This window comes from Myotis yumanensis, unplaced genomic scaffold, assembly GCF_028538775.1.
Source record: "Myotis yumanensis isolate MYYU_CA2020_CCGP unplaced genomic scaffold, mMyoYum1.0.hap1 SCAF_3, whole genome shotgun sequence".
In the NCBI taxonomy this organism is placed as follows: domain Eukaryota; kingdom Metazoa; phylum Chordata; class Mammalia; order Chiroptera; family Vespertilionidae; genus Myotis; species Myotis yumanensis.
In genome coordinates, this window is record NW_027223754.1 from 2,044,839 (window position 1) to 2,068,964 (window position 24,126).

At 64.7% G+C, this 24,126-nt stretch overlaps 1 protein-coding gene across 5 annotated transcripts; it reads right to left on the bottom strand.

Annotated features, from left to right (window-relative positions):
* Positions 1-5,144: 5,144 nt before the first annotated feature.
* On the bottom strand, positions 5,145-23,691 carry CLN8 (CLN8 transmembrane ER and ERGIC protein). 5 transcript variants are annotated; one of them, XM_070408089.1, is made up of 3 exons: positions 23,596-23,691; positions 9,306-9,972; positions 5,145-6,840 (listed from the first exon to the last, which is right to left on the bottom strand). In XM_070408089.1, the coding sequence occupies exons 2-3, from the start codon at positions 9,846-9,848 to the stop codon at positions 6,517-6,519; spliced, it is 867 nt and encodes a 288-aa protein (XP_070264190.1). In that variant the 5' UTR covers positions 9,849-9,972; positions 23,596-23,691; the 3' UTR covers positions 5,145-6,516. The 5 variants fall into 5 exon arrangements, with proteins under 5 accessions (XP_070264190.1, XP_070264189.1, XP_070264191.1 ...); XM_070408088.1 differs by lacking the exon at positions 23,596-23,691 and adding an exon at positions 22,544-22,789; XM_070408090.1 differs by lacking the exon at positions 23,596-23,691 and adding an exon at positions 18,211-18,231.
* Between the last annotated feature and the right edge of the window lie 435 nt (positions 23,692-24,126).

The window sequence follows — 24,126 nt, forward strand, 5'->3', positions numbered from 1 at the left end:
CGGCTGACTCCGTGGATGGAACGGGGCTCAGAACAGCGCACGCGGAGTGCTAACCGCAGGGCCACGTGCAATCGGAGCGGCTGAGGACTCGCGTGTCTTCCAGACCCGAAGTGCACGTGCTGTAACCTGGGGCCGGGTTAACTGGCCGGTTCGGACAGGGAGGTAGTCCCCACCTAGGGTAACGCTGGTCAGGACCTCGGCCAGGCGCCCCCGGAGGAGAACAAATCTCATTAGGGAGAGTAACTGGTAGCCCTTCATTCACTGAGCCGCCCAGCGCAGGCGTTTTTATGACATTCAGAGACGGGAATAATAACTACTTTTCAAAAAATAGTCATTTTCTGTTGGCCAACAGAATTCTTAAGAATTCTTAAGATAATCCCCAGGGAAATTGCCCTGTGCTGCTCTGACCGTGGCCTTTCCTCGTGAGGTGAAATCCGTGCACAGAGGTTAACTCAGCAGCCAGTGGCCGGAGCAGAAGCCAACCGGCCGTCCCCACCCCAGACCCCCTCCCAGCGGGGAAATGAGTCCTGTTTTCTTTGCAAGTGAACCCCCAGGCTTCCCCCAGGTTCCCAGAACGTCCTGGAGGAGAAATTCTTTACAGCCGAATCCAGAGAACGCCCGTGTCGGGGGCCTACTTCCCCGTCTTGTCTGGACTGCACCCAGCAGTTCCCTCATGGGCCCCCATCCAGCTGCTGAGAAACCACATTTCACCCAAGGACGGGGTCGCATAGAATACCAAGTGCTCAGGGGCTGAGCACCCACCTACGAACCAGGAGGTTGTGGTTTGATTCCCGGTGCTGCAGGCTCCATCCCCAGTGTCGGGCGTGCAGGAGGCAGCCGATCAATGACTCTCTCTCATCACTGATGCTTCTCTCTCTCTCTCCCTCTCCCTTCCTCTGAAATCAATAAAAATATAACTTGTAACAAATTCTGGAGTTAAGATGCAGTTTGGTCAATGAGATAAAGGACAGCAGCGCCGCCAGCAGGGGGCCCAGGTGGGTGGGGGGGCGGGCCGGGGGCCCTGGGTGAGTGCGGGACTGAGCACAGCGACTTCCACTCCCTGAGACCTGGCTGAAAGGATTCCTGAGAACCGGGGGAGAGGTTAACCCCAGAGCAGAGTCCCGAGGGACAGCTGGGTGCGACAGCCCGGCCTGGGAGCTGGGACGTGCGTGGTGGGCAGGCAGCAGGCAACCGGAGGAAGGTGATGGACAGACACGTGGGAAAGTGACGGAAAGTGGGGGCAGGACCGGGGAAGCTCAGGCCACGGGACACCCCCCGGCTCCGGGACCAGAAGCCCCAGGTCGCTGAAAGGGGCTGGCGAGGCCGGGACAGTGGGCTGTGGACAGTGCATCTGGTCCTGGGCCCAGCGGGACCCCTCCGCACCCAGGAGAGCAGGCCACGCGCACCCTGGGGAGCAGGTGAAAGGTGGAGACTGGCCTCCTGGGGACCCCAGGCCGCAGACCTCAGGGAGAGCGTTCTTCAGGTACGGCAGGGCCCCGGTCAGCAGAGGCAGATGAGCTGAGAGTGGCCGTGCCAGGGAGCGCCGGGGCGGCAGGCCCTCTTTTCTTGTTGAGCCCACGGAACGACCTGACTTGGAAAGGGCATTGAGGGGGGCCTGGGAAAGAAATGCAAAATTAAGGAAACAGAAAGCAGCCACAGTAAAGGCGATGCAAGGTATTTCAAGGTATTTCGGGAGCTCCCCCAGGAATTCAGTCACCGGCGACCCGGCCTGTGGCCAACCTGTCAGCCTGGCGGCATAGCGTCTCCATAACGAGTGCACTTCCTCTTCCTGCTCCAGCGACCCCCCGCGGAGGTGACCAGAGGAGAAGGCACCATCCCCACCTATCACAGCCAAGAGTCTCAGTTTGAAAGGTGAACTCGGGGGAGTCGGGGGCTGGATGGGGATGAGGGTCATCTCAGGAAAACATCCCCCCACGTCCCTGAGCCACACTAACCGGAAACAGCTGAACCTGAGCTGGTGGCGTTAGGCGTCCACCCCAAGGCCCGACGGAGCCCGCTGCCACTGTGAAGTGGGCACCAGACCCAGAGGGGCACCGGCTCTTACACGAAGCCACCCCGTTCCCATGGGGCCCGAGCCGGGTGTGGGGGCCAGGAAGTGGCGTGAGAAGGGCTCTCTCACAGCGGGCTCCTGGGTGGCCAGGCCCAGGTGCCACCGGGGACAGGAGACACCAGTGGTCGTCTGGCTTCCTGCCGTGTCGGTCTCATCTTCTTTTTTCTATTTTTACTGGTTTCAGAGAGGAAGGGAGAGGGAGAGAGAGACATCAGTGATGAGAGAGAATCATGGGTCGGCTGCCTCCTGCACACCCTCACTGGGGATCGAGCCCAAAACCCGGGCCTGTGCCCTCACTGAGCATTGAACCCTGACCCCCTGGTTCACAGGTTGATGCTCAACCACTGAGCCACACCAGCCGGACAAGGTCAGTCTCATCTGAAACCTCCTCTGGGTGACAGGCAGCAGGCTCCCCCCTGGGACGGGCGCCCCAGGACTCCCCGTGAGAAAACCCCTGAGAACACTTGGTCTTGGGCTGGACACGCTGGTGTCCCATCGGGCCTGAGGCAGGACAGAGGCACCCCTCACCCAAAATGGTGACTGTCTCCCAGCTGTCTAGTTTTCCACACTCCTTCCTCCTCCCTACTCCCTCCTTTCTCCTTCCCTCCCTCCCTCCAACTTCCTGAGTGGAGGGGGCGGGAGGCCAGGCACCCCCGGATTCTGCCTGCCAGGACTCTGGCCACAGGCACGTCTCCTGGGAGTGTCAGTGCCCACGACAGGGCCGACACGGGAGCCCAGTGAACCACCAGGCCTCGCATTTCACAGGGAGGAACGGAAAACCTGCAGTGAAGAGGTGACTGCAAAGTTAACCGACTGGTGGGTGGCAGAGATGGGACCAGTGGCGGACGTCGGGTGTTGGACAGCAGGACCTGGACAGCACCCGGTGTGGGACCAGTGGTCAGACCCGACCTGGTCCAGCAACCTCAGTACTGAGTTCTGGCAAGGAAAGAACTCAGAGCCAAGACCCAAACTATAAGAGAGTGTCCTATCTAATAAAAGGCTAATATGCCAATTGTCTCCTCCACTGGGAGTTCTACCTGGAGTTCGACCGGGGGCGGGGCCAGCGGCCAACCTCCCTTGTCCCCTCCCCCTGGCCGGCCCTGCCCGATCCGATTGGGGCAGCTGGACGGACCCCACCTGTGCATGAATTCATGCACCGGGCCTCTAGTTTATAAAATCACAGAGGTGGGAGGAGAACTGGGCTGAGGAAACAAGTGAGGGAAGCCAAGGCAGGGCCTTGGAGCTGTGCCTGCGGGGGTGGGGTGGGGGGGGGTGCTGGCCCCCAGTCCTGGGGGCGTTACAGTGGAGAGTTAGGGGAGGTCCCAGGGCAGGGTCTCAGCAGAACAGTCAGCAGCTGCCAGGAGTGTCCTTCCAGGGCCGGGTCCCCACTGACTGGCTGGCCGGCACCGGGCAGGGGTCACTGGCCCATCAGCTGTCCTGAGGCAGCCATGGGGTCACTGTCTGGTTTTGCTGCTTTTCTGGGCCTGGAGCTGACATATGACTGAAGCCTAGACGCTGTCTCAGGGAGGAAAGGTCAGGGGGTGCAAACCACATGACCAGGGATGTGCTAGGGGCGAGGTCACCTGGGGGCGAGCCCCCCTCCACAATGTCCTTTGCCAGGCACCTGGGCTCTCTGTCCTCCTGGCCCCGGCCCCTCGTCCTTGCTCTGCCCGTCTGTCTACCTGCCCACCAGTCGCTGCCAACTTGCCGAGACTGCCAACAGGAGAGGGGCAGGGACCGCAGTGTCGGCGGGAATGGGAGGCCCCTGGGCTGGGCCTGAGGGCTGCCGGTGGGCAGAGGGCAGCGGCCTCACTGCCGGGGAGGCTGTCCGCTGTCCGGGACGGGCGCTGTGAGGAGGGTGTGTGACTGTCACACAGTTAGTCAGTGAAGCGAACGCGCCTCTCAAAGGGGCGCTGTGTGCAGGGGGCAGGTTTCCTGAGCCTGTCCGACCCAGTGGAAGCCAGGAGCTTGGATCCGGGAGCAGGACTGAAGGTTGGGGACCCGCCCGCCTTGGGTCAGGAGAAGGGCAGTCTCCCCCGGACCTAACTAATCAGGCTCCACCCACGGGCCCTGACTCCCCAGGGTGCCCTTCCATGTCCAGGCTTAGCAAGGCCCTGCTGAGCCAGGTCAGCCCACCCCCTACCGCCCCAACCTGAGGCTGAGACTGCTCCTCCCTCCGCCCCAGGTGAGGCCTGACCCGGCTGCCCAGCCAGAACCCTGCTAGGGTCTGTCCCCCCAAATTCATACCTTGACTCCTAACCCAAGGTGAGGGGCCGGCCCCACCTCTGCACCGTCCTGTGAGCAGCCCGGCCTTGCTGCTGCGGCAGTGTGGGGTGGGGGGTGGGGGGTCTCATGTGCACGGGGAACATCTCTCACCCCACAACCGTCCTGGGCAGGAGGCTGCAGCTGACCTGACCACGTGACACGCGGGGGAGGAGTTGGGCCTCAGGGTGCACCCCTCGAATGAGAGGAACGGGAACCCTCTCACAATCCGTGGCACGGAGGGGGACATGGCCCATCCCCTCTTCAGGAGACCCCGCGCTTCTGGTCGTTACTGGACCCCTCCACCGTGTGGCCTCTGCTCCCTCCGCAGACGTGAGGCACACAGAGCAGTGTCCACGGGCAGGCGCCCCGGGGAAGGTGGGTGCCGCACACCCCAGCTCAGCCAGCTGCGTCCGGACATCCCCTGGCACGCGGGCGTCTCTCCTGTCACCTGCAGCCTCGGCCAGGCGGACGGCTGGGCGGGAACCTGGGCTTGGGGAGAGGCCAGGATAGCGGGGTACCACCCGGGAGCCTGCGAGTCCTGGCAACACAGACCAGGAGGGAGGGGGGTCCTCACGGCAGAAGTGGGGTCAGGATGGAGCACCGTGAGCAGAGGGCGCCGCCCCTCACCTGCCCTGGGTTCTGCCGTCCTGCGCCCCAACACCCTCACTGAGACAGGGGTGGGTGGTCGGAGTCCTGGGGACGGTCCGATAAACACTGAGCCATGGACACGAGGGTTCCCGTCACGTGTGTCTGACAGGACACTCAGGGCGAGAGCGGCGCTGAGAGATGAGGACCCACACCCTCGGGCTCTGCACACATCGGCTGCTTTATTTTACTTTGTTAGACGTCTGGCTGCCCGACCCCTCTGCTTCCACAGGAACGGGAAAGGGCAGGTCGGGCCAGGGCGTCAGTTAGTTGCGGGGCATGATTCGTGGGTACTGTTAAGATTAACTCACTCTTAAGGTGCGATAAATAGGGGTGACGTGATCAATAGAATCAGCGCGCCGTCATCAAACACGCTCTCCGAGGGTCCCGTACGGAACAGCCCAGGTCCCACGTGATCTCAGCAAGAAACGTGTCTTCCAAACACCCCAGGTGTTTCCGTAACCATTCCTTCGATGAACTGCACATGCGTGACAAGCACAGATGCTGGGGCCTCTCTGGGTGAGACTGCTGGGCGGGGCGGGGGGTACAGGTCCGCCTGGCCCGGCAGTGACCAGGACGTCCCGGGCTGGCCCCAGGCGGCTGGGAAGCAGGGGAGCCGCAGGGCCTGGCAGCCCGCACCCCGGAGGCCGAGGCCGGTCTGCCCACAGCTCGCAGGGAGCCGTCACCACCTTGTCCTGGAATCCAGAGAAAACCACCAAGGAATCGGGGTCTCGTTCGGGCACCTGCTGGAACGCAGTCCAATTGCAATGTCTCTGAAATCTAGGCTATTCTGATGATTAAGTATCTTCCTCATTTTGTCAACTGAGCAATTCATTGTGAACACATGATTCTGGTTTTGTACAGCTTCCTTAAAAAACCTGCGAGACTTCCCTCAACCCCCCATCGGGCCGGGTGCTCCCACACGGTGCCGCTGCAGCGCGGCCCCTAGGGGGCACTGTTCACCCGCTGGACAGTCTCGCCCTGGGGACTTGTGAGGAGGAGACCAGTCCGATGGTTTTCTATGTCGGGGCGAGTCCTTCCAAGGGAACAGACAAGGTCTGAACAGAGCGGGTTGAAGGCTGAGGAGACCCAGTGCGTGGCGTTTCCCACACGACGTCTCCTCGGCCAGGCAGCCCCACAGACAGGTGGCTGGGCTCCGACCACAGCAACACCGGCCTCTCACCTGCCTGCGGTGGAGACAGCCCTCGTTTGTAGGAAACGCCGTCTGTGAGGCCCAGCAAGGCAAGGGCAAGAAAGCAGGTCAGCCTGCCCTAACCCTAACCCTAACCCAGCCCGCCTCCCCCGAACCTTCCATGACCAGCTCGCCCCCGGGCGGGCTCCCGGGAAGGAACCGCTGCAGACAACGCAACAGTAGGTGGAGTTCTGCCCCTAAAGGCAGTCACGTCGGAGGCGCTTGGTGGCGACTTGGGAATTAATACTAATGCACCACCAAGCCGTCTCTTAGGAGCAGCGCTGGGCACAGCCCCGCCACGATGTCAGCGCTGGGGTGTCGGGAGGCAGGGGGCTCCCAGCGGCTACTGCCCCTTCTTCGGGGGCACCTGGCCGTTGGCCCTGGGCAGGGCGTGGCCCCGGGGCTGCTGCGATGCGAAGTTCCAGTCCACGGGGCTGAGGAGCTGCTGCGTCTTCTTGTGGGTCCAGTAGGGGTTGAGCACCAGCGTCAGGAGGCTCAGGCCCAGGAGGAAGAGCGCCAGGTGCGGCGGGTGCAGGGTGGCCCGCAGGTCCTCCCAGTGCTGCGCGCACACCCACCACATGTGGTAGGTGAGCACCATGCGGCAGTGGAACATGTGGATCATCAGCCACTGGTTCACCTTCCAGAGCAGGGAGTCGGCCCAGCCAGCCTGCGGGGACACAACGGCGGTCAGCATGGCAGTGCAGGGACCCGAGTCCTGCCCAGGCCTCCTTCCGCCTCGCGCCGGCGCAGCCTGGCCCCGGCTGAGCACAGAGTGACAGCAGCGCTGGCCGGGCCTGGACGGGCGCTGGGCCTGCTGACCAGCCCTCCCCTGGGGACAGCCCAGGAGTCGCTCAGGGCGAGGCCGTCCCTGGTCTCTGGGCTGCTGTGTATTTCATCCCAGTAGCCCTGGGACTCAGACACAGGGAACCTGCCTTCAGGTCATTCTAATTCACACGACACCTAGCCTCCAGGGGTTGCAGCTAAACCCACAAAGCCAGCCTGCAAGGGTCCCGTCTCATGCTGGTCTGGGCTAGGATTTCAGGCCTCTGACACCGGACTGTGGGCAACAGAAGCAGAAGTTCAAGCGGGGCTTTGCCTCGTTGCTAGAGAGAGCAAGATGGGTCCCCTGCTACTCTGCTGGAGCCCCGAGGACGCTCGCCAGGGCTCTCGTTCCGGTGCCACTGCTCAGCCTGCACGGTCTGGCCCGGAGGCGCGGCCTCTACGTGTGCGCCCGTGTTCCCGCCAGCGCGAGGACATGGGCTTCGCTAAGCGAACTTCCAGGAAAGGCCATTCGAGACCTCCATCTACCTTATGACAGATGCTAGCTCTCTGTACACAAAATAAAAACTTCAAATATAAAAAGTCACAGGCAGGGCTGCGTGCGGCTGCGCTCCTCGCAAAGGAGACAGACAGCCCAGGAAGGAGGCCTGAGGTGGCGGCAGACACCTGTCGGTCATGTATCTGGTAGGAGTAACCTCCAGCGGATGTGAGAACCATGCAGCCAACAGTCTAAAACAGTGGTTCTCAACCTTGGCTGCACATGAGAATCACCTGGGAATCTTTTTAAAATCCTGATGTCTGGGCCTCATCCTCCGGAAATTCTGTTTCTTTGTTATGGGGTCGGGCCACAACATTAGCAACAAAGAAACAGAATTTCCGGAGGATGAGGCCCAGAAATGAGGATTTTAAAAAGATTCCCAGGTGATTCTAATGTGCAGCCAAGGTTGAGAACCACTGGTCTAAAAGCAAGGAATCTGTTTAAAAAGCGGGCTCGGGACTGAAGAGTTTTCTGAAGACAAATGGGCGACAGCTGAGAGCGCTGATGCCACGAGCTGTCGGGAAAGAGAGACCAGCGAGACCGACCTCCCTCTGCCAGATGGCCCCAGGGAAAGAGAAAGGCAGGCAGCGCTGTGGGCTGTGGGCATGAGCATCGTGCAGCCGAAGTGGGAAAGTGTGGGGTTCCATCTTCTAAAAGCAGAACTAGGATCCGACCCGGCACCCCAGCTGTGGCCTCCAGGGGAGGCGGGCTCCGTGGCACCTGCTCAGGCCTCACCCGCCGCCACCTGGGCTGCTCCGTCGCATGTCACAGGGAGGCGTGTGCCCAGGGAGGTGTGTGCCAGGGAGGTGCGTGCACAGGGAGGTGTGTGCCAGGGAGGCGCGTGCACAGGGAGGCGCGTGCCCAGGGAGGTGTGTGCCAGGGAGGCGTGTGCACAGGGAGGCGTGTGCCCAGGGAGGCGCGCACCCAGGGAGGCGTGTGCACAGGGAGGCGTGTGCACAGGGAGGCGCGTGCCCAGGGAGGCGTGTGCACAGGGAGGCGCGTGCACAGGGAGGCGTGTGCCCAGGGAGGTGCGTGCACAGGGAGGCGTGTGCCCAGGGAGGCGCGCACCCAGGGAGGCGTGTGCACAGGGAGGCGCGTGCCCAGGGAGGCGTGTGCACAGGGAGGCACGTGCACAGGGAGGCGTGTGCCCAGGGAGGTACGTGCACAGGGAGGCATGTGCCCAGGGAGGCTCGCACCCAGGGAGGCGTGTGCACTGTGAGGCTGCACGCCCAGGCCCCGCAGGTGAGACTGCCACGTGATGATTAGCCCATGTCCATCACACAGCGTCTGGACATCTCGTCCACAGTGACTGTGCACCCAGCAGGATGCCGTGAAGCCCGTCCTGGACCAACTGAGGGTCCGACTCCCGGTCAAGGGCACGCACCTCAGTTGCAGGTTCCCCAGCCCCATGTAAGCGATTTCTTTAAAATGTATAAAGTTAGCCCTGGCTGGTATGGCTCAGGGGACAGAACATCGGCCTGCAGACTGAAAAGTCCCGGGTTCGATCCTGATCAGGGCACATGCCCAGGTTGTGGGCTCGATCCCCAGTAGGGGGCGTGCAGGAGGCAGCCGATCCATGACTCTCTCTTATCGTTGGTGTTTCTATCTCTCCCTCTCCCTTCCTCTCTGAAATCAATAAACATATTTAAAAAATAAAATAATAAAATGAATAAAATTAAATTCAACCAAAAAGAGCTTGTTGCCGATGCCGCCTGCAGTCGCTCAGTCTGCTGACGACCCCACGGCCCACGCTAGCCGGACACGGTGCTCAGCTTCCGGGCGGAGTAGGACCTGATGGGACGGGCGGCGCTCACCTTCAGCAGCATCCAGGACACGCAGGTGAAGGGCGTGCTGGCCTCCAGCAGCAGCGTGGTCATGGCCAGGTAGTGGCCAGCCTGCAGGTTCACCGCCAGCCCCAGGAAGCCCAGGAAGGCGAAGAGGTGGTGGAGCACCAGGAAGGAGTCGAAGGTGCGGAAGAGCGCGTTGGACAGGTGCAGGGCCGCGTTCTCGAAGAGGAAGAAGCCGGTGGCCGTGGCCACGTGGAACCAGGACCAGCTCTGCTGGGCGTGCGCCTTGTCGGCCGTCAGCACCGGGTCCACCAGCAGCGTCCACAGACCCGCGGCCGTGCTCTGCACGCCAAACACGGCCCGCGTGGCTGCCAGGTTCCAGAAGACCTTCTCCTTGGCCACCAGGGAGTGGTACGTGGCGTTCAGGGAGGATGACAGCTGGTGGCACACCACGAAGACGCCCAGGTAGAAGGCAAAGCCGGCGGCCACCAGCGTGGCACGGATCTGCCAGGAGGCGTAGTCCAGGTCAAAGACGCTCTCCGATGGCCCTTGGTCGCCCGCGAGACTCATTGTCCCGAGTCCTGGGTCACAGCGAGCGCGGTCAGCACAGGGCTGCGGGGCCCCACGCGGCGTCTCGTCCACAACAAAGGGCCAGGGCCGCGGTCGCTGGGGTCTTCATGTATCCGCCTTCAGCCTGGAAGGAAAGACAATTGCCTTTACATCTGCCTTTACATCGGCTGAACTGAAGCGGGGACACAACACGGCTCCAGGTCCACATGCCTTCACTCTCAGGCCTGTTTGAAGGCCCTGGCACAGCCAGAGGACGCTCACTGGTCACATATGAGAAAGAAAGTCACATGAAAGACGAGGCCCTCCTCCCCCTCTCGGAGATCATCCCAGGTCGGATCCCAGGTACTTACACTGGATGCAGCCTTTCGCCTCCAGACCCCAGGCGAGGCGGGACCACATTCCCAGAACAGGCCGAGGACCGACCGTGCCGGCTCGCCTGGGGTCAGGCCCCTGCAGCCCAGGTCCTGGCGCCACCGTCCACAGTGGGCCGCTCGGCGCGAGCACCAGAAGGCGCTGTGCGTCCAGGGACTGAGCCAGGCCTGGCGCACAGTAGGTGTTGGTGCCCCTCATGTCCCCATGACAGAGGAAAAGCAGGTCCTCCTTCTAACCGTGCAAACACCCCTAAACCAAGCACATCAGAGCGACTTATCCAAGGGCGGGGGAGTTTTCGGGCAGTTTCAGGACCCACTCCCTCCCGCGGCCCGCGGCCGTGCGCTGGTGGGGAAGTCCTGTGGGCAGGTTACCTCCTCACAGGCAGCTCCTTTCCCTGCAGCAACAGAACACAGAAGCTCGCCCTCATGGCCCACTGCCATCCTGCTGCTCACAACCCATCCGCTTCTCCAGAGACTCGGGTTTGACAAACAGACCACGGGAAACGGGCTTCAAGTTGACCTCCCCGGCCCCCTGAGGCCGCCTGGCCTGTCACTACAGGTGTGTCCTCCCGGGAAGGTCCGGTCTGGGCTCCTCCTCTCGCCCCTTCCGTCAGAGCCTGACCGGGTGGCCTCGGAGCCCCCAGGACCCCTGCCTCCCTGCACCTCCCCCGCTACTGCCCAGTGCACCTCTAGTTTCTGAAAACACCGGCTCTCCTGGCCCCCGGCCTGGGCCTAGCGGGTCCCCCACTCTCCGCCTCTCCCTCAGGCCAGCTCCCACCTCCCTTCCCCCAGGCCCTCCCAGGCCAGGGCTGCCTGGGCGGGGAAGGGCCTTCCTACAAGCTCCCACTCTCCACCTTCCCCAGCGGAGGCTCCCAGGTGCTCACGCACCGCGGGGCCAGCGCAGGAGGCCCCCACCGCGGCGCCCACTGCCGGGCAGCACAGAGGGCCGCGGGCACGGCTGGAGTGCGGTCAGGCTCCAGCTCTGCAGTCTCCACGGCTACATCCCGGGACTGTCTGTGACAGTGAAGGCACCTCCACATCGACCTGTTCCAGCCACGCCTGCTCGGGGAGCTGGCCTGCAGGACCCACCAGGAGGCAGGCGGTCCTGGCGCAACAGCCCGGGGAGCCGCCCCCGCGGCGCAGGAGCCGCCGAGGCCCTGGTCGCCCATGCCCACGCCGCGCAGGGCTGCGAGGAGGCCTGGCACTGCCCGTGGGCGCGCAGCCGCAGAGAACCTCCTGAGCAGAGGGCACTGAACTGTTCATGCGGGAACGCCCCGCCCACGAGGGAATGCGAAGGCACTGGCTTGTGTAACGAAACCACAGGAACCTCTCCAGCCTCCGAGCTCGAGCTCAGAGGCAGGGGGTGGGGGGGCAGGCACCAGGGGTTCAGCCCCTCGGCCAGTCCTCAGCTCCACGCGCAGGGAGCGCCTCGTGGCCAGGAGGCCCCGGCTCCGCACACAGGGCGTGGCGGCTCAGGGCTGCTTTGCTGGGATGTGGAGACGCAGCTGCTGCTACTGGGGCGCAGGGCCTGCAGAAGCGACCATGTCTCGGGGATGTGCAGCCGGGGACTCCGGACAGGCTGGAGCCACTGTGACCCAAGGGGAGGCCGCCCTTGAGGAGAAGGGACGAGGCTCACGGGGAAAACCCTGAGACACCACCGGGCAGTGAGAAGTCATGCCAGGGAGCATGAGAGGGAAACAGCTCAGGGAGCCGCCAGAGGTGGGGGACAGGGGGGGTGGACGGGCCTGGAGAGAGCTGAGCACAGGTGCCCTCCGGCTGCCCCGCCTCGGGATTCCAGCCCAGGCCCCCCTCCACCCCCCACCCCCTCCCGGCTCCAGCTAACGGAGGTGAAAAGAATTGGTACAGAAATCCTTCAGAAGCACTGGGCATTCCCACCATGCCACCGGCAGCGCAGGGTCGTGGACAGGCACGGATTCTGCAGCCCTCCCGGGAGCTGGGCAGACCCCCAGGGAGCTGGTCAGACCCCCCGGAGCTGGTCAGATCCCCAGGAGCTGGTCGCCGCGCTGGGGACGCTGTGAGTGTGGCGAGAGGAGTCCCTGGCACGGGGCTGTAGGCGCAGCTTTAAGGGGGGAGAGGGCTCTGTCACCTCAGCAGAAGGTGTGGGGAGACCTGGGGGGACAGGGGCGTGCGGGAGGGGGCGAGGTTCCAGACCGTACCCCCCAGTGACTGGCCCAGTGGACAGCACACGGTTCGCCCTGTCCCGGTCCAAGCCCGCAGGGATTGACTTTGTAACTCAGAATGAGAAGACGTGTTCATCCCTGATGATGGGGTGCAGGGCCCGGTACCCACACTCTGCCCTCAGCGTAAGTCACAGAAGCGTGAAGACCGGGGTTTCGGTGCGGCCACCACGGACGGGAGGGAAGCAGCAGTCTGTGTGGAGAGCGGAGCAGTTGTGTACAAAGTGGAGACGCGTCCAAGGACGTGACCTCTGTGCAATACAAACGTGTCTGACGTAATAAAACAAAAGTTGTCTGTACACAGCGCGGGTCCAACACCGGGTTCAGAGGCAGCAGAGCACTGGGCTCTGGGTGCGGGCGAGGGGTTTCCCACTTGTTCTGATGTCTGCCTCCTGGCTGGAGAGACGCCCCGCCCAGTGCGGCCGGGAGCCTGGGCTGCCTGGGACCCCCGCCCGCCTGCCATCCGGAGCCTGAGACCAGGGCCAGGTGCCAGGCAACCAGGGACCAGGCTGACAGCCCCAAGCCCCCAATCGTTCAATCCAGCCACCCTGAGAGTCCCCTGCCCGCCTGCCCCTCCCGGGGAAAGCCCGGAGGGCCTGGCCTCACCTTCCCCTCTGCTGCCCCCCTCCACCCCCCACTGGTGCCTTGTCTGGGACCCGCATGTAACGACCTGGTCTCCCTGCGGCTGCCCTGGCGGACCTCCCAGAGGAACACAGCTGCTTGTGCAACACGCCACCGCCCCAGCCCAGGCAGGGGAGCACCAGGTGTCCCCAGGGCCAGCCTCTGGGGAAGGCGAGCGCCCGGAGGCAGGGCTCTGAGCGCTGGGTGGGCAGGAGCCCACCTCCCAGAGGACTCCTCGTGGCCCCGGGGCTGCCCTGCCCACCCCCAGAGCTCAGCCCAGTGCGGCCGCCTCAGCTTCTCCTTGGGCTTTTCCCTGTCGGTCATGAGGCGGGCTGGTTCCCGTTTTGCATGATTGCATCAATGGGCCCCGGCCTGAGCCCTGGCTTCCATGGAGCCTCTGCATTCTGCACGGGAGAGGCCGGACCCGGAGGCTGACTGCAACCCGGTCCCCCTCGGAAGTGCCCGGTGCAGGGCTGGGGGGTAGGGGGGAGGGCGCCAGGGCATTAGGACCAAAGAACCACGAGCAGTCCGCTCAGTGGGTTCGGATCTTGGTTCTGCTATTCAGGACCTAAGAAAACAATTTCCCCTCCACACTGGACCCCAGGGCCTGCCCATGAAAAAAATGTAAATGCAGGCTGGCGGGTGTCAGTTACTAATACGAAGCACCTGCTATGTGCCAGGCACGATCCACTGGGCCACCTTATCACTAGGCCTCCCACTCACACGGACGCTCAGGCTCGTTACTGGCCCCGAGTCACCAGCTCCATAGTGGGGCTTGGGCCCCGGGGTGAGGGCCGCTCTGCCCGATGCCGCTGAGGCCAGCGGGCTGCGGTCTTTCCGGTGCGCTCCGTGCCCATGGGACATGCCCCAGCCTGGGCACCGCCACAGGTTCTGCCTGCACTGCCCGCCAGGCTTGGGTGTTTTGGGTGCCCAGGTGCCCAGAGGCAGGTGTCAAACCACAGAACTAGCATGATCTGGACCCAGTGTCCCCTGGGGTTAAGTAAATCCTACGACTCCGAGGGGGACAGTTCAGTCTCTCCCCTCCTCCAGGGGAGATAACCGAAGGACGGCGTAAGGTCTCCTGCTGGCGGCTCTCGCTGTGAGCCAGGCACCAAGCACACCAAGCCCCAGAGAAGAGACCTCCACGCGTCCCTCTCCTGCCCTCCTCCCTCTCCTGCCCTCCTCCCTCAGACTCGGGGAGGGGCCAGCACATGGACCCAGCACTGGGCCCTCGTGTTTCTGGACCACAAGCTCAACTGTCTGATGGTGCGATGCCCGGGACAGGATGGAGGGGCCGGGTGCAGTGACGAGGCCCAGATAGGGAGGGAGGGCAGGCGATGGTGCCAGCACCCCAGGTGGGTAACGGAGCTGGCTCCGAGGACGGGAAATCCAGGAAAACACCGTCCTTCCAGGTTGCACCCCGAGAACCCTGGGACTGGAGCCAGCCCTGTAGGCCGCCCTTTTGAAGATGGTGTCCCGTCTACAGAGCTGCAGGCAGCCGAGGGCCAGACACTGACAGGCACAGGCATCAGAACTGAGACCAAACCCTCCGGCAGGCGCAGTGCGCCCATTAGACAGCGGGAAACAGCTCCCCCCACCAACAGTTCACTACCTACACACACAGCTCCCCGCACACACAGGTCATTACCTACACACACAGCTCCCCCCGCCAACAGTTCACTACCTACACACACAGCTCCCCGCACACAGCTCCCTCCACACACAGCCCACTACACACACAGCCCCCCCCACACACACACACAGCCCACTACACACACAGCCCACTACACACACAGCTCCCTACAGACACAGCCCCCCCCCCCACACACAGCCCACTACACACACAGCTCCCTACAGACACAACCAGTACAACTTGCTACAGACACCAGTGGCTACAGACACAAGTCGCTACAGACACAAGTGGCTACACATCCTTGTTCCCCCTCCAACCCTGTGACCACCTCCCCTGCCCCCCATCCTCGCTCAGAACCTCCTGCGTGTCCCTGCACAGCTGCTCGCATGCTGTCTGGCAGCTGGTGCTGTGCTGTGCTGTCCCGGGCCTGCTGGCACCCGCAGGGGTGGCCAGGCCAGGGGAAGCCCCTGAGGCCGGGGCGAGGTCTGTAGGGATCTGCAGGGACCCAGCCCGGCCGGCAGAGATGCCACTGCCCCAGCTGGACGCCGCCCTGGCCCGCCGGGCCATCCGGGAGCCGCAGGGCCCCGAGCGTCCTCAGGCTGCTCAGCCTGCCCACATCCCTGTCTCCGTAGGTGGGAAGGGGACACGGCCCCGCATGCCCTCCCCACCCCGGACCCGGTGTTGGGCTTCATGTTGCCCGAAGCCTAGGGGGTAACGTGCAGCTGGGAGTCACTGTTCCCTCCCAGGGGACCCCGGGGACCCCATAGCAGGACTCACCCCGCTCTTTCCATCCCAGGACGTCACAGCCCAGCCCCTCACCGAAGCAGCTCTGGGACCGACCGACCGCAGAGGAACCACAGCCCAGAGGGAAGTGAAGAGGCCAGAGCCGGCCGACCTGCAGCTTCACTCCTGTGGGAAAGTCTGTCTGCAACCACCGCGCCTTCCTTCTGTCGCGGGACCTGGCGGCGGGCGCTGCGGCACCGGCCGGGCATTGTCAATAAATAAAATGGGCAGCCCCGTGTCCAGGACGGACGCGCCAGGGGACCCTCCGGCTCCCACACACCTGTGGGTGCACCGGGCGCTCAAGCACGATGGAGACCGAGGCATCTGTGCACGGTTAGCACAGCGGACCCCAAACTCGGAAACCGAGGAAACCAAGTTAAAAGCAGGAGAGAAGGTCGGTGTCATGTCCTGCGGACTGTTGAGTAACAAGCCCCGAGGGTCACTGGGCTGGCCAGGGCCGCCGGGCCTCGGCCTGTGAGTCCGAGGTTGACCTGCAGGACACGGCCAGGGCGAGGCGTTCCTGCCCCAGACACCCTGGCTGCTCCCCGCGAGGCTGCCCCCCAGCACCCTCCCGGGCATCGCCCCTGCCCCGCCCGCAGGCCTCGGTGGAAGGGGCTCGGCCCCCTCCCTCCTGCGCTCAGCTCCGCGGGCCGGGCTCCCGGTGGCCCGGGAACGGCTGCCATCCCGAGCCCTAAGCGCCAACGGCTGCAACAGTGTTTCTCCCGATCAGGAGACACCTGCTGCGGGGCCGAGGCTCGGACGCCAGCCCGGCAGGAACCCTGACCTCCCCGCTCTGTGCACCGCCGGGGGGGGGGGGGGGGTGCCCGCGGCCCCTGCGCCTCGCCGTCACCGTCAACTTTCTTCACCGAGGGCCCCGCCGGGGCTGCGGGATCGCGGGGCCGGCTCCCCGGGAGCCGCTCGGGAAGGGACGCTCGGGGCAGCGCCCCCGGCCCGGCCGGACCCGCGCCGCCGCCAACCCGACCCCGGACACGCCTCCCGCGTCGGAGCCCCCGCTGCCCGGACGCGGTCCGCAGCCAGGAACCCCCAGCACCGCGGGCCTTTCCGGGCCGCCGCCCCCGGCCCCCCCACCCCACCCGGCACCCCCTGCCCCGGATCCACCGGACTCGCTGCCCGCGATCCCTCGGCCCGGACCCCAGCAGAACCCGGACCCAGACCCCGCGCGCCGGGCCACTGGACCTCCCTGCACGGCCCCGAGACCCCGCCCGGCCCCGCCGGCCTCACCTGCGCGCGCCTCCCCGCGCGGACCCCGTGCGCACAGCTGCGCTCCCGGCGCCGGTCACCCGCGCGCGCCGCCGCCCCGCCCTCACCCACGGCCGCCATCGCGACCCCGGGGCGGACGCGGACGCGCATGCGCACGGCCGGTGGGCGGGGCCTGCGCAGCGGCCGGGCGGAACCACAGAACCGGGGCGGGGGGGGAGCGGGGCGGAACCACAGAACCGGGGCGGGGGGGGGAGCGGGGCGGAACCACAGAACCGGGGAGGGGTGGGGAGGGCGGAACCACAGAACCGGGGCGGGGGGGAGCGGGGCGGAACCACAGAACCGGGGCGGGGTGGGGAGGGCGGAACCACAGAACCGGGGCGGGGCGGGGGGAAGGTCCGGGGGCGGGGCCGGGGCGGACGCGGACGCGCATGCGCACGGCCGGTGGGCGGGGCCTGCGCAGCGGCCGGGCGGAACCACAGAACTGGGGCGGGGGGGGGAGCGGGGCGGAACCACAGAACCGGGGAGGGGTGGGGAGGGCGGAACCACAGAACCGGGGCGGGGGGGAGCGGGGCGGAACCACAGAACCGGGGCGGGGCGGGGGGAAGGTCCGGGGGCGGGGCCGGGGCGGGCGGCTCGCTGCTGCCCGGGCCTCTGTGTGCGCTGACCCGGGACGCACAGCCACGCCGCGGGCTGAGCAGCGAGAACCCCGAGAACCTCCGGGCGGACCCCAGTCGCGGGGATCCCAGAGCAGACCCCGCTGACACCCCGCTGACACCCCACAGAGCCCCCCCCGAGCCCCCGGGGGGACCCACAGACACACCCACGGAGCCACGCCCGCTGCCGCCCGCCCGGGACCCCCGGGGACACTGAGCGCAGCGCAACCTGGGGTCACCCGGCAGCCCCGCCGCAGGTCCTGGGAGCCCGGCCATGGCAGTTTCGCTTCCCCAAGGACCCGTGACCTCTGCTCCGCATGGGGTACACCCGCCCCGCACGGCGGACTCCCCGAAACCCCACGCCCACAACCCACGGGGCTGCTGTTTCCCTCCCAGGCAGGGCCCCGGGGACGCGGTGCAGGCTCAACCCTGCGCTGGCCTCCGGCCTCCTCCCGCACACGGGCATCCGCAGCAGCGCCCCACCTGTCAGCCAGCCCTGCGCCCCACCTCTGAGCCCACATCCCCAGCAGAGCAGCCCATGCGGGGCCGCCGCCGTCCTGTTCGAACTCAGCGCCTATTAGTTACTTCATTTAAAAAGGAACTAACTGTGAGACACGGTGCTGAGGCAGCCTTATCAGCGGGCAGCCAGGTTTGTAATGGCAGGTGCCCCCTCCCGTGAGCTGACAGCCTTTTACTGGCCTGCGCCCCTTTCCTGCGCCAAGGCAGCCAGCCCCCTGCACACACACACACACACACACACACACACACCCCGGCAGCCCCCTGGACCCCCAGCAGCCGGCCACAGCGGCGGACGGCCCGGCGGCCTGGAGCTGGGCTGATGGGCAGCGTGCATGGCCAGGCCTTGGGGAGCCGGAGCCTCACCTTCTTGCAGAGAAAACGTGGCTTTGGACTCAGCCCTGGCTCAGCCCTGGCTCAGCCCTGAGGCGGGAGCTGCGCTGGGACCTGGCACCGCACTGGATCCGTGCTGACGGGGCCTCCCCGGTGGCTGGGCCACGGACGCCCCGCTGGCCGGGACCAGGGACTCTGTGGGGTCACTGAGCAGAGCCCTGGCCGGGAATGTCACCCAAGCCTCTCCTTGTTCAAGGCCGTCACCCCCCGGGGCCGCCCTGAGGCCTCAGGCAGTTCACTGGCTTGGAGTTAAGATGGGCCAGACCGGAGGCCAGGGCTGGGCTCCCCTCCCCGGGGCTGTGATAGCCGCTGTGATAGCCGCCTCCGGGCCAGCTGAGGGCACAGATAAGAGGCCGAGACCATGAGCTCCGCCCTCCACGGGAAACTGTCCCTGCAGCCCCCGGGGAGGCGCATTCTCACAGGAGATGCTGCTCTCTGGCCCCGGGCCCAGCTGGCAGCCTGGCCCTCGGGGGTGTGGAGGCCTGAGAAGCTGGGAAAACCCCTGGCAGGTGGAATGGGGAACTGGGATGGACCAGGGCCCCGGGGGGGGGGGGGGGGCCTGTCCTCCCCTGCATGTCACACAGGTCATGCGGTTTGACCTTCCCCTGACCTTTCCTCCTTCGAGGTAACTGTTAGGCTGTAGGCAATCCAGTCCTTAAGGGCCATGTGCAAGCTCCCCCCACAGGAGGACAGGACCAGGAAAAGCTTGTTGGACACCGGCGTCAGACCCTGTAAGGAACTGAACTCCCTGAAGGCACCTGCGCCACCCCTGTCCCCCCCACAGCCCAGCCCAGCTCCCCCAGACCCACCCTGATGAGCTTCCGCCCGTGACTGCACGTGAGGACGGAACCCCAGCTCCCGGGGCTGCCCCATCGCCCCACATCCTGCTGGCACCTTGCAGCCCTTCCCTTCGGATATCCCATCCCCCACCCCTTCCCATAAATAAATTCCGTTGTTCTAAAACCACCGGCTGAGACCGTGTTGAGCCTGCCCGCCCACCCAGAGCTCACCTTCCACGCTGACCTTCCAATAACACCGCCGATGGCCTCCGCGGCATTTCCGCTCCAGGCCCCGAAGAGCGACCAGACCAGGGGCGACCCCTGCGCCAGCTGTAATGACTGGCGCTGACCAATCGAGGAGACCAGGACCCTGACAGCGGCCACCTCTCCTGAGATCGCCCCTAAAGGCCCAGCCTGCTTTCCCCTCCTGGGGGCTCCCCATGCCTCCCCCCTTCTGGCAGGCATCTCCTGAGCACCGAGGGACTCCAGAAGCCAGCCACCGGGGAGCACAGGCAGGGCAGTGGCAGCTCCTCCAGGCTCACACCCTGAAACCTTCCATCCCCAAGGCCCCTTTTCTCCGACTCTCCAGTGAGCTTTTGCTGTTGCTTCTGTCCCGGGCCCTTCCCGTCTCGCTGTTCCCAGCTGCCATCAACGTGCCCTCAAGCCAGCGGTTCTCAACCTGTGGGTCGAGACCCCTTTGGGGGTAGAACGACCCTTTCACAGGGGTCACCTAAGACCATCGGAAAACACATATATAACTACATATTGTTTTTGTGATTAATCACTATGCTTTATGTTCAATTTGTCACAATGAAATTGGGGGTCACCACAACATGAGGAGCTGTATTAAAGGGTCACGGCATTAGGAAGGTTGAGAACCACTACCTCAAGCCACCTGGACTCGTACCGCGGAGTCTTTCCTGCACAAAGCCAAGAGCCCACACGCGACCGGCCACCACACAGACCCACTCTGGCACACACACACACACACACACACACACACACACACACGCACACGCGCACACACACACACACACACACGCAGAATGCCACGGTGCCGTTCGGGGCTGGCCGAGGGCAGGTTCCCACTGACTCTCCCCTCTGTGCAGGGCGGTAGGTCGGCCCAGACAAGGAGCTGAGCTGAGAGCCAGGAGCCGGTGGTTCCCTCGCCTGGAGTAAGCGCAAGGGCTGTGTCTTTGCCCTCTGTCATCTATAAGCTCAGCAATAAAAACAATCACTACCCAAGCACACACAGGTGTCCCTGGTGATGAGTCCCCAGGTGCAGCCGCGAGGCCTGACTCCTCCCACTCCTCGGCTCCGTGAGCACCAGGTGTGACGGCCACAGCCTCCTCCAGCCTCCATCGCGCCTCAGGGGCTGAGCGTCGACCTATGAACCAGGAGGTCAGGGTTCGATTCCCAATCAGGGCACAGGCCTGGGTTGCAGGCTTGATCCCCAGTGGGGGGCGTGCAGGAGGCAGCCGATCCATGATTCTCTCTCATCATTGATGTTTCTCTCTCTCTCTCTCTCTCCCTCTCCCTCTTTGAAATCAATAAAAATATTTTTTTAAAAGAAAAAGACACATTTTTAAAAGACACAGAGGTGGTGAGATTTCTCTTCTGCTGGTTCTTTCTAAGAACCAGGCAGAGGACTGGGCCGCAGAGGCGGAGGGAGGGAGGGGGGAGGGAGGAGAGGGGTCAGTGGGCAGCACCCTTCCCTGGGAGCGGAGCGTGCTCCTCACACTGGGCTTCCAGAAACAGGGGCAGGGCACCCCGTCCACGCAGCGGACAGGGCATCTGGAATGCGTGACTCGCGGGACCAAGGCCGTTCCCGTGGTCAGGCTCCCGCCGGCCGGCCGAGGAGCCTCCCCAGCACCACCCCCGCCGCCTCAGCCTCCAGGCCCCACCCGGCCCCGTCCTGACGGCTCAGTCCCCTGGGCTGGACATCCGGTCAGATCCCGACCCCCTCACCTGTGCTGTCACCCTTGCCCACCTGCCCGCCCGCCCGCCCAGGAATGCTGCCCGGTTGGCCTGGATGTTTGTGCCTAGTAATTAGCCTTCCACCCGCCTGCCACGGGCCATCGGCCTGGCTGTGGGTCCCGACTGCTCACCACGGGTGCGTGTGTGTGTGTGTGTGTGTGGTGTGGTGTGTGGTGTGTGTGTGGTTTGGGGTGTGTGTGTGTGTGTGTGTGTTTGGTGTGTAGGTGTGTGTGTGTATGTGTGTGTGTGTGTGTGTGCGCTCGCACACGCCTTGAGTCCAGTCCGCCCCGAGCCCTGTAAGGCGTGTGGTGAATGAGATCTGCCTTAGCCCCTGGCAGGGGGAGCGCGTTTAGGAAGGAACATGCCGTGGGGAGAAGGCACCTTCTGGAGCCGCTCCTGCTCCGTGAGGCCCACGGTCCGTCCTGACCGACAGCCTATGGGGACGTGGGGGGCTCTGGGCTGGGGCTGGACACCTGCCTGCGGGTCCACTGCCCCTGCTGGGTGACCTCGCAAGGCTAGTGAGCCTCTCTGAGTGGCAAACATGAAACATGAGCTGGTCTCTAAAGTCTCCTCCGCATCAAAGCTCTCTGGTGTGAGTGTCAGCTACACCCTGAGGGCAGGGCCTCTGGGCCCCGTGACCCCTGGGAACTCGGGGCTGTAATGATCTGGGAGCAGAGGAGCCTTCCAGGGCGTCCTGACCAGCCCTGGGGGTGGGGGTGGGGCCGCAGGGGCTGCCACAGCTCTCAGACGCCAGGCTGTGCCCACAACAAAGAAGGTCAGCCCACCGGTGGCGGCGTGGCTCCGTGGGTGAGCGTCGACCTGTGAACAGGAGGTCACAGCCCCATTCCCGGTCAGGGCACCCTTCCCCAGAGGGGGGTGCAGGAGGCAGCCGATCCATGATCCTCTCTCGTCATGGATGTTTCCATCTCTCTCCCTCTCCCTTCCTCTCTGACATCAATTAAAATACACACCGAGTGGCCAGATTATTATGATCACCTGGCGTCTGTAGGCAAATTAGCTATAATTTCCCGCTGAAGTTGCTAGAGGGCCAGACCATTGTAAATAGGGAAGCAGGTTGCTTACCACGACAGTGGAAGTGATTTTTTTCTGAAGATATGGGTAAACAATGCGATTTAACAGCCTTTGAACGTGGAATACATATATACACACACACACACACACACACATACTGTATATGTAAAAGAAAGGTCAGCCCTGCGGGGCGGAGAAGCCCTTCGGAGGAAAAGGACCCCTCCCCCCGCCAGTACAGCCTGAATCTCTGGGAGAGGCTGAGCCTCGAGTGGCCTTCCTGCCCCAACAGGCCCGTCTGGCTCGGGCTCCGGTTCCGGCTCAGACCAGCTTTCGGCGACCTGAAGGGCAACTTTGAGAACCGCCTGACTCGCTTCCTCACCCAGCGCCCGGTTCAGGAGAAACGTCCGCCCAGCACAGCGCGGTGGGACCCCACACCACACCCACGCGTGACAGCGTGGGGGCCCAGGCGCAGGCCGAGGGGACACGCCGCGGGGGCAGATGTGCGAAAGGAAGCTCACCTGAGCGCTCCCGTGCAGGGCCCCGGGCAGCCGGCCGAGAGCGCAGAGACGAGGACGTGCAGCCTCAGATCAGGCCCCACAGCAGCAGCCAGGAGACACTTCCACGCGTGGCCGCCCTCTCATGTCACCCCTTCGACCAGCCCCGGCGGGGGGTGGGGTGGGGGGGCAGACGCAGAGGCCGCAGGCAGCTCCGCTCCGAGGTGGCCGGCACGGACACCAGCGTCCCCTCCTCCGGCTGAGGCTCCAGCCGGCCGCTCACTGACTGTCACCATCGCTCCGTGGGCGTCCTGGGCGGGGCCGGAGGCCTGACTCACTCAGCACGAGGAGAGGAGGTGATGCCAGGGCCGCAGACGCCCACTGTCAGCCCAGATGTGAGGCGGGGACAGCACCCAGCGAGCGCCCAGGGGCACGGTGACGGGGAGCGTCGGGAGAGAGGCCACGCGCACGCGACAGGGTGTGAGGGTCCCGGGGGTGAGCCGCCCACCGGGTGAAGGCCCAGCAGGTCACCTGGGGTCAGGCACGCGGCTCCAGGGGAAGAGCCCATTTCCGGGACAAATGTGCACACGGCCCTTTATTTTTACACACAGACGGGGGCCTGTGCGTCCGTCCCACCAGTGACGGCCACCACGAGGACCAGCTCCCTTCTGACCTCCCGCAGGCAGGCGCAGAACTCTTCCCCTCCCCTTCCCCTCCCCTCCCCCTTTCCCTCCCCTCCTCCTCCTCCTCCTCCTCCTCCTCGAGAAAGATAGAAACATCAATGATGAGAATCACTGATCGGCTGCCTCCTGCATGCCTCTTACTGGGGACCGAGCCACAACCCAGGCCTGTGCCCTGACCAGGAATTGAACCGTGACCTCCTGGCTTATAGGTCAAAGCTCAACCCTGAGCAATGCCCTGGGCTGGGAGCAGACTTCTTGACAGGACACAATGTGCTTAAAGAGAATGACACAGTCGGCCTGTCCCCAAACACCCAGAGCGGAGGCAGGGGTGCGTCTCAGCTCCTGACCGTGTCCTGGAGACAGCATTCTGCCCCGGATGTGACGCGTGCTCACCTGGTGGTTCATCCACACGGAGAGGCTGCTGAGCAAGGCACTGCCACGTTACCAGCTCCTCCTCCTCGGCACCCAGCGCGCAGCCCCATGTTCTCAGGCCTCGTTTCTGAAACAGAAAGAAACCAGCAGGTCCATCGCCCAGGACTTACCACGCAATAGCGGGCCAGCCACTGAGGGAACAGCCTCCCTGCCCGGCCCCTGCCTGCTGCCCCGGCCCCTGCCTGCTGCCCGGGAGGCGGCTCCGCATGGCCGTCCTGCAGCCCCCGAGGCCTGGCAGTTGCTGGGCCTGGGCGGGTGCAGCCCGGCCCGTGAACCCCTCACGGAGCCGACCAGGTCTCCCAGCTCCTCGGGATGTGCCTGTAACAGCCCAGGCGCCTGCTCTCCATGGGCCCCTGCAAGCAGCAGGATGGACTCTGGTCGGGAGCCTGGGTGGGGGTGGGGGTGGGGTTGGGGGAGGGGGCGGGGGCGAATGGGGCTGGCCGGGCCTCAGGAAGGCACTGCACACTGTATTGGGGGGGGGGTCCCCCAGGT